Raw genomic sequence first — 10,251 nt, forward strand, 5'->3', positions numbered from 1 at the left:
GGGCGGGGGGGGGGGGGGGGGACTCTATTTACTGAATAGAAGCACATTTAAGGCTCCAACAGTCCATGAGTTAATGCTGTACAGACTAGTTATAGAGAAATGCTCTAGATCTGCAAACATTCTTATTTATATCGTTGTTGTTTATCATTGATCACGCAAAAACTTTTAACTGTTGTACAGTGGCTGGAGTTATGAGAAGAAAGTTGAAGATGACTTCTAAGATTGCTTTAATAAACTGAGAATGGTAGCTTGTCATGTCACTCCACGAGAGGTTCTTTCAACGAGCATGTAATTCACAAGATAAAATACTGCACACACACACTACTTAGATCTACTTATTTTCTTGGAAAATTTTTGTGAAGAAAATGTTTTCTTTCATACTGAACACACCTTAGCTCTACGCACTTTGAAAAGTCGTAAGTTTTTGTTATTGTGTTAAAATTGGAAGTAATGGTTAACTATTCACATTTACCATAGAAAAAGCAAACAAATGAAAAAGAGTATTCCACAGTTCTTATATTCTTCTAATCTTGATCAGGAGAAGTGTTTAGCAATATCATCTGAGCCCTAGAAGACAATACTTCAAATATAGACCAAGGTGTAAACCATGAAAATTTCTCTGAGAATTCATTCAAAAGATAAAATACCACAAGGCTGTTATCAGCCATTGATGTGGAATGCTTTGACGTATACAGTATACCAGAATTTGAAATTTATCAGTCTTCGTATGATTCAAACATTAAGGCATCACGAAAAATGATGAGCAGAAGCCAGATGGTTTCATATCATATTTGCAGAAATAAGTGTTGACCCTTTTTACTTTTTGAGATCGTAGATTTGAAGATTACAAATATATTGGACTGTATAGCATGCCAGAATTGAACTGAATTATGCATTTACCTAAATTGATCAAGATGCAAGGGTCATGCTTGGGCAGCTGTCAACTGTGCAGGCCAGTATGTCTCTATAATCTCGAGATATCCTGAACGAGTCGTAGACTTTACCATCTCTGCTCTTTTTGTACTCGAACAACAGATTTGAATGATCAAATGCTGTTAACTTCACAAAGCCATGGTCATAATCCCTGAAGATACTCCATTTAGTTTGGATAGGGGTAAATTCTGAAAGGCTTGCTCCAGCCCCTCCAGCAGCTACGTGTATAGTTCCATTCAAGGCACCTTTATACAAGTGTTTCTCGTTGTTTGTACAAATATTCTGCGGTAAACAGGGAAGTGTTACCCTTGCATCAGTCAAATAAAAGAATGTTGGAACCATTTCTAGTCAGAAATAATCCTAATATGATGTGTGGAAACATCTTACTATATTTTCTGTCTGCTATACGATAGAAGATGAAATTCAGAAGTTCCAAATATACCTGGTAAATGGGACACGTCCTTTCATAGTTATGAACATGGCCGAATATAGCTATATCAACTTTATACTTCTGCCAGAGTTTTTGAAGGCTTTCCCTACCCATAGGTTCTGCAAAAGATCCTTCATCAGCATATGAAGCATCTGAAGAATATCCCAGTACCCGATGAGCTAGGAAGATCAGCCACGGTTGTTTTTGTCTGTCTACAGATGCCAGACAGTGTTCAATGAAGTTATATTGCTCGGTTCCCTGCCTCCAGTCGTGTTCTGTATCAGCTATGCAGAACCGGAACATACCATAGTCGGTAGAATACCTAAGAGAAGAAAACAAGAACTAGTATCTCAAAGAATTGTTGGACACAAAAGGATAACTAGTGGAGGTGCAGATGAAATGACATTCTCCAAAAGATTATATTGCATCATTAGAAAAATGATTGGCAGTGGCAGTTACAGATACAGTGAGGTTCATAGTTGAGTGATGATCATACGTCACAAGAGACGGAAAAAGTACCTATAAAAATGAAATAATCAGATAGGGACAATCACCATACCAGAACTTATCCCTGTTTACTGTGGGAACATAAAACATATTCTGAACTAAAACACCACATTCTCCACCTGAATCCATATTCCCATAAAATGACCCTGTACCAGGCCAGTCACGCTCATGGTTGCCACTGCAGAATGAAGTTAAGAATTTACCCAAAGAAAGCAAAAAATTCTTAAATGTTCAACAAGGTTCTTCGTAGAACTGCAGCATACCTAGCAAGCATATAAGGTATAGTTGAAGCAATAGGCTCAATCTGAGAAGTAAACTGATCCCACTGTGAAATGTAGCCGTTGGCATAACAGATATCACCAATGTGGAATACAATGTCAATGTTCTCTAAATCATTAATAAGCTGATTGGTAGTGTTAAGAGCGCCAGGTTGGAACTGATTATATTCATTGGAGCCATCAGCTTCATCCTGCAGTTTGGAAGCACATCATTACAAGATCAACAACTTGATCAGGATAGTAAATTTTAGAATGCTTAACCAGCGGTTTGATCTATGATTTTGTAAAGGAAAGCAAACACAAAATAGAAAAAAATTATGAAAGTTGAAGCTGGTCCTTCAACTAGGAAAATACTGTTCACATAAACTATTATACTTGTGTAGTTTTCCAATTTATTTCAAGGAATAAAGAACTACCAAATTGACATCTCATTTACTTGCATCACTATCACACATTAAACTGACAGAGCTAACGCCTAACATTTTTTAGGTAAATTACTGAGTAAGTTGAGCTAAAATAACTTCAAAATTTGGAAAATTCAAGTGGATATGGAAGTAGGAAAAACAAGAAAAACACATCAACTTGACATGGATCACACTAGGTCAAAATTAAGCATGTTCCAGACTGAGATAAGGTTGCCTTTGAGGATTTACTATTATCAATAGATGATTCATCATATGCAATCTAACCACAATTTTCTTTGTACTTCAAAATAGTTTGCTTATCAGTTGGTATAGTTAGCATGATCTGCAGATGTTGAATATGCAACAGTGGAGATAAAAGTCAAAATTTACTTGGGAAAATCATAGAATTTAATAGCTCTTGTAGTGATCTAATTTTTCCAAAGGTGATTCGAATTCTTTTAAAACTTGAAGGCAAGGCTACCAACTCAACTAGTTGAAAATGACAAGTGCAGGAGGAAGAAACCTAAGAGAAGACGCTCGTCTCTTTGGTCCTTATTTCCATGCAACACAGGAAACCATGCTCTTTTGTTCATCCCTGCAACTTTCCAGATTTTCAATTGCACGCATAGCTAGGAGCCTTCAAATTCCGTTTGAGCTACATGCAGATGCATGCTTATACGCATTTGTGCATTTAAGTAGTGCCATCATAAACAACAAAAATAACAAGTATTGGTCTCAACTAGTTGGTCTATCCACCTTGAATGCTAAAAGCCAGTTGGATCAAACTTGTCCGCTTCCATAAATGCCAAACCAATTGACCAGTGCAACATATTGTCATTTTGCTTTCCCCTCATTCTCTTACTTCCTCAGAAAGGTGCTTATTCACAAAATAGTTTAGTATTTGCACTCTTATGCTACTCTGCTATTGATAAAAGCTTTTCCTGGCTCCCCTCCCCCATGAACTTGATAATCCACATGGAAAGATAACAAAAGCTTCACAATTGTTAATCAAACAACAGGAAGCAGTTTATTTTTAAAAAATAAAAATACCATGAAGCAGCACAAAAAGACCGAAAACTCATGATAATGCACAAGTCATAACCAAGGAATACAAATTAGTAACGAAAGCATATGGTGAGCTTTTCCAGATAAATAAACCGATAAAAGTTCTAGCAATCTAACTGAATCTAAAGAGATTACAAACCTTTCCCATGTCCCCAAAAATGACAACATGTTGTACAGAGTTTTGACCAGGATAAGGAGATGATTTAAATTGATGCATCTGATTCCACATATACGTGCCATTTAAGAATCTATGACCAAGCTTGTAGGTATACCTGCAAAGACCAAGATGCAGCATGATCCAGAATTTTACCTACTAAAATAAAACATAAACACTCCACAGTATTATAGAAGGTACGAGGTTGAACTTGTCTATAAATATAATGAAGTTAACTTTTGTTTTAGAAGTACAACATCTTGATATTGAGTTTAGGAATGTTAAGTGAAAACCAAAGCTTCCCTAATGGAAGAAGTACACATGCCCAAAAACAGTTCTCAATGTTCTATGGAAGAATGAAGACATCTATGGCAATCTGTATGCAGTTCTCGCACACACGGGTAAAAAACATACATTGTGTTCGGCCATAATTCTTTTAGGAAACTGGTGTGGATGAATCCGGGATCACGCCATCCAACAGTTCGAGCCGGTGCACCTGAAAGTGGCATCATATATGAGAAAGACTATTGTTGATCCACCATAACATTTGACACAATTAGACAACATGTTTGATAGCTCTGAATACCAACCAAATTATGCTAGCTTCCTAGATGTAAGTACCAAAAGACAAATAGAACTCAAAAGTCTATAGTTAGAACATGACATGTCAACTCATCCAAAAGCAACATTATCTAAACGAGTACACTGATTCTCGTGGGGCAATATCTTATGTTTCAAGTTTATGGTTCTAGATTATTTTCTGTATTAATAAACATAGAAGGTGATACAGTGCAGAACTTGAATATATGTTCATCATACCTAGGTTTTTACCTTATGATTATTTTTAATGCTGATGCTCTTATAACTTATCAGTTGGCTCTTTCCAATTAACTCCATTAAGTGGATAGTCATGACTTAACCCAATTCTTCTCCTTAACCAAAACATAATCAAATATAAAAGATTCTAGCGCACCACACATGCTGCTACGGTCAAATGTCAATGTCCCTGCTGGACTATGCCCCTGTTGTCCTCCCTTTGGACCCCATTCCACGAAAGGCTCTGCTTCATTGATTCCATATCCACTTGTCCATGTCACAGTCATCTAAAGGTTAAAGAAGGTTATTTCCTCAACTTATTTGTGTGACTACATCCTAGTCCACAAAAGCAAATTCCACAGAAAGTTAAAATAAATATCAAGCTGCTAAAAGCTTACTCTGACCTCTGTTTGCAGGAAAAATAGACACTTACTTCATTCCATGTCTTTCCTTGTGCTAAACGTGGATATACTGGTGCATTTGGATTTGCAAAGGCAACTATGTTTGATACAGCCACCAGCTTTGGCTGTTGGATAAGGAGACAAATTAATGTAAGATGAGATCACTACAAAGTCGCCTACTGAATATGTTAAATGAAAACAAAGCAAAAGCCTGTATAGTGGAAGAATAATAAAAACTGATCCACCTACAGAAACAGACAGACAGATGAAAGCAACATTCTGTAAAGTTGAAGAGATCTATACAATGAACATAACCACAAAACAAACATGTTTTGATAGAAACTACTCTTTTTAGGTTCCAAATTCCTGAAAGCTTTGAGCTTTGCAAAATTGAATTCAAAGGAAAATGGATCAGGAAATTGTTAAACTTGTCTACAAAGGGAAGAAAATCAATATATTAGAGAAACTTCGGTCCAGATAATAATTTGTAAGTGATTAAGATTATTTAAGGTGCACGTTAGATATTCTTGAGATGAAGTACAAAGTAGTGATGACAAGACATACATCAACTTGCATTCAGTGTATAAATACTCTGGACAGAACACAGAATTGACAAGGATGAGAAAGATATGAACATACACTGAAGAGTCCACCAGAAAACAAAACAAAAGAAAAGTCTGATCTCTGGTTAATCAATTGAAGCTTCAGTGATCCCTTCCCAGTGTCTTTGTAGTGAGGATTAGAGTAACTGGCATATTGATACTGCACGGTAAAAATGCAAATAGTGGGATAATCATGGTTACTTTTTATCCCTTCATTCAAGAGAAACTTCTGGAACCAAATATAATTAAAATTGGCAAAACACCAACCTTTATAGGTGATGTACACAGAAATGGTGGAAATGTTCTGGGATTTTCAGGGGAGCAGCTAGATGCACTAAACAAAAGAAATAGCACGGTTATGTAATGAATAACAAATTAAAGCCAGCATACTCATGAATTTATTAAAACTTCACTAGTTATACTCCCAAAGGGACCCGGAATTTAGTTTTTTACACAAATGTTTAGGTAACCTTTCATTTAGGAAAAAGGAGACTGCATTTAGGAACTTCTAGTTATAAGATACTAACAAAGAGATAGTTAAGAATCTGTGGGGAAAACATCAAAACTATTACTTAGTTAGTAGGAAATCATACTGGTTAGTACCATAAAGAAGTAAAAGGATGCACTCCAACTTTTTAATATCAAATGCACTTCGTATTGCCAACAATATCATTTATCAAGACCATGCAATAGTTTGTTTGAACTGATAACTGCATGATTTCTACCTGAAATTGCCAGGAGAAAATACCCCAATCCAATCATCGGCCGAGGGATTTGAAACACTATACTCTAGAGAAACCCATTCTTTATTTTGCCCCTGCAATTTGAAGGGAAATTTAAACTATGAATGGGAGAGACTTTGTATCTTCTCATTCGCAAGCCTATCTTAAACCACATGCCATTATTTATTAGAGACCAGGAAATTCAATTTGTTCTCTAGCTTTATGGCATCAACTAGTTTTTCCCTGAGCAGTATATATGTGCCTGTACGAAAAAGCTATCGGAGCTTACATTAACCCCGAGAACTGAAGGAGTAGCTTTAAAAGAAGCATGAATGTCAATGGCAAGAACAGCATTATGAATCGCAATCCTAGAAAGAGGCTGCTCCCCATGGCATGTTACCCCTTGAAGGCTAACCAGAGTTAACACAATCGAAAGCAAAGCTATTAAAGTTCCCATTGCATCCCCCGCAAAATCTGAAATCAATCAAGCAGTCTTGATTAGAACAGACAATCAAGGACAAATTTAGCATCCATCAATGAAGAGAAGATGGCTGTCAGAAACTAATAACATGAATAAAACAAGTATCAATTAACACCATTCATTTCTTTCATATAACCAAAAGTGAAATCAAGGTCAACTTTGAATATTGAGTTCCTTGTGACACCCACACCTAGCACTTGCTTAAGGACCTGTTTGGCCATATTTTTTGAGCTTCTTTTTTTTTCAAAAAACTGTATGGTTATGCACTGTAGTCAATTTTTTTACTCCAACTTGAAATTAATAAGTTTTTCAAGTTTGAAAATCTGCTTATTACCACTTTCTCAAAGTTGAAAAAAAAAGCCCCTTTCTTTAAACACAACTTCAATATTCAAACACCCTTTCTCAACTTAACTTCACATACTACTTTTTTTATCTTCAAATATCGCCAAATTCATGTTCAAACACCAGCCAAATAGAGCAGAATGAATGCAGACCACCCATATAAACGACTGCTACTAGTTTGTAATCTATGTGTAGTTAGCTCAATTAGCCCAAATACACTCTTTTTTAGCAAAGCCTGCACAGTTTTTTTTGGGACTTTTCTTGCACACCAACAGCAAATATCAGAACAACTAAACATCCTGACTAATCAGCAAATACTTACAACAAGAAGCCAAGAATCAGCAATTAAAGTTGGAATCACTAAATTCAAATAGAAAGTACTTACCTTTAACTACTTGAAATCAGATTCAATTGAAGTTCAAGATGAAAATTTTAAGTGGCAAAGTGGGAACAAATCCATAAAAGCTCAAGTTTTTAGCAATTTGAAGGGAGCAAGAAAAGCTTAAAATTATTATTGATAATGATTGTGACATCTTCTGATGCCAAGAATTATTCTGGGAATCATTGCTTCCTACTTGTAGATTGCAACAGTCTCTAGCAGAAACAACAAATTTTTAGAATTATTTTCTACCGAATTGCTTACTTTTAGGTTTTTTAATTCCAGTTTTAGAATTTTGGCCTTTTCTAAAAAATAATTATTTAATTAATGACTTGTCCAATTATTATTGGACATGTGTAAAAAATAATTTTGTAAAATTGAAAGTGTTTTCAGTTAAATAAAAATGGGATAAACAGGCACTTAGTTCAACAGCTTGATGATGTATTTGAGGTTTTTCCTTTATAATGTATGTATATTTCATACTTGTTGACTCTTTGTTGGATACACAAATATGTGAATCAATTTTTATTTCAAACTCACTCCTCGATTTTTTAAGAATTCGTATTTTTTTTTCTAATTGATATGTATAAATTGAATAACAATAATATATCTAATGTAATTTTATAAGTGAGGTTTGCAAATGGTAGGGTATATATAAACACTATAAAGTAAGCTAGCGTTTGGCCATAAATTTCTAAATATTCTTGGCAAATATTATTTGGATGAAAATTTGGGTGAAATTTCACCATGTGTTTGGCCATAGTATTTGGGAAATATATTTCACTTTTTTAGAAAAATATGATTTATACCCACAAGTTTTAAAAACTATCAAAACTAATCATAAGTTTGTATTACAAGCCAATTGAATCTTCGTTGCAACAATAACAAATAGTGTACATGACACTAGAGCAATGTGGTAGTTTGGAGTGAGTGCAACAAGCATCATTCCATACATCGTGAAGTAGACAAAGCACATGACTTTGTTATCCTGAGCCGATTGTTCATCATTTTCATCAACAACCATATCATCATTTAATATTCATTGAATATTTCATCACTACTTTGGTGTTCACATGAAAAATTATGTAATACGACACAAACAACTACTACAGAGGGTGTTTTTGTAAAAGATAAAAGTTTGGGGTAAAATTTCAATTTTCAAAAGATCCCAAATAATGAGATTTGGCCCAAATACTAGAAAAACTAGTATTTGGGAATTTGGGATATTTGCCAAATAATGGCAAATTGTATGGACAAACACTATTTGCCAAATTTCCCCCCAAATATTATTTGGGAAATCTATGGCCAAACGGGCCCTAAGAATGCGAACAATGCAAATCTTCAATGAAAAAAATATGATATAAGGTTAGAATAATTTAACATGGGTCAATAATTTGATAAGTTTATATAACGATATCGAAATAGTATTTTGCTGAATTTGATAAGTTGATATAATGATATCGAAATAGTGTTATGTTGCTTCAATATAATGATGACTTGTTGTAATGTTTGAAATTTTGAAGAGATAAAAAACAGATTTGATCTTTTATAAACAAATAACAATAGATTTTGTATAATGCAAAAGATTTGATGGTTTGGGATAATAAGAGAATTGCTTGCATGATAAGTACCCGTCACTTTCAAACCAAAGATTGTGAGTTTGAATCACCAAGGAGCAAAAATGATGGGAACTTTATGGAGGGGTAAAAAGTAAAAAATGGAAGAATAAGAAAGGAAAATATAGGAATAATAATATCGGTTGATCTTAGTTTTCAAAAAATAAATGAGGAAATAAAATGGATAGTCATATAAAAAAAAGGATCTTTCACATATAGCCACTCAAAAATAGCCTAATTACTCTCCATAGTTATAGTTTGATAATTCCAATTCGTAGCTACATGTTATAGGAAGGAGAGAGGCGAGTGAGATTGGGAGAGAGGCGAGCGAGAGAGGGCAAAGAGTGGGAGAGAGGTAAATTATATATGTATATCAGTTAGATAATTGTATATTATACATATGTATTTGTATATATGACAAGCGAGATTGGGAGAGGGAGGAGAGAGGCGAGCGAGAGAGGGAAGAGAGTGGGAGAGAGGTGTATTGTATATGTATATCGGTTAGATAATTGTATATTATACATATGTATTTGTATATTCTGGCAAATTATACATATACAAACGTGGTTAATTATACAAACTCGAAGTCAGCCCACGTAATTAATGTATAATGTTAGCTGCGTGTGGTAATTATAACAAACTATAGCTATGATGAGTTATTAAGTAGTATAAGTTTGCTTAACCGCGTAATTTTTCCAAAAAAGAAATGATACTACAATTACTTAAATTTATTTCATTTCTCAATTATTATAATGACCCCCCATTAAAATAGATTAAAAATAAGTTATTATTAAAATTTAATAGTACATAATTTATATATATATATATATATATATATATATATATATATTGAATTTACTTTAGTGACCTTAGGATACTTCTTGTATCATGGATATTGTGAGGTTTAGTGGCATCATATAGCTCAATTTTCTGAGGTGGGGATTGGCTCAAAATGAAAACAATACATCACAATATATAAATGACTCGTAACTAGAGACTATTATTATTTTCCTTTTGGTCCATGCAGTTTGAAAGTTTTTTTTTTTATAATTACATATTACTTTTAAATTTTATTTAAGTTATTATAAAATTATTTAAATTGAGATTTTCTTCATAATTCA

General features: G+C 34.1%; 1 protein-coding gene across 2 annotated transcripts; it reads right to left on the reverse strand.

The window, feature by feature from the left end:
- Positions 1-601: 601 nt before the first annotated feature.
- LOC102584747 (probable inactive purple acid phosphatase 1) lies at positions 602-7,767 on the reverse strand. Of its 2 annotated transcripts, XM_006350513.2 has the most exons (13): positions 7,521-7,767; positions 6,602-6,786; positions 6,316-6,407; positions 5,858-5,924; positions 5,628-5,750; positions 5,021-5,113; positions 4,745-4,874; positions 4,186-4,267; positions 3,757-3,889; positions 2,134-2,339; positions 1,923-2,048; positions 1,376-1,685; positions 602-1,215 (listed from the first exon to the last, which is right to left on the reverse strand). In XM_006350513.2, exons 2-13 carry the CDS (start codon positions 6,767-6,769, stop codon positions 910-912), a joined length of 1,836 nt encoding a protein of 611 aa, XP_006350575.1. In that variant the 5' UTR covers positions 6,770-6,786; positions 7,521-7,767; the 3' UTR covers positions 602-909. The 2 variants fall into 2 exon arrangements, with proteins under 2 accessions (XP_006350575.1, XP_015165631.1); XM_015310145.1 differs by lacking the exons at positions 6,316-6,407; positions 7,521-7,767 and having other exon boundaries at positions 6,602-6,782.
- Positions 7,768-10,251: the final 2,484 nt, after the last annotated feature.

Source organism: Solanum tuberosum, unplaced genomic scaffold, assembly GCF_000226075.1.
Source record: "Solanum tuberosum cultivar DM 1-3 516 R44 unplaced genomic scaffold, SolTub_3.0 scf00126, whole genome shotgun sequence".
NCBI classification, from domain to species: Eukaryota; Viridiplantae; Streptophyta; class Magnoliopsida; order Solanales; family Solanaceae; genus Solanum; species Solanum tuberosum.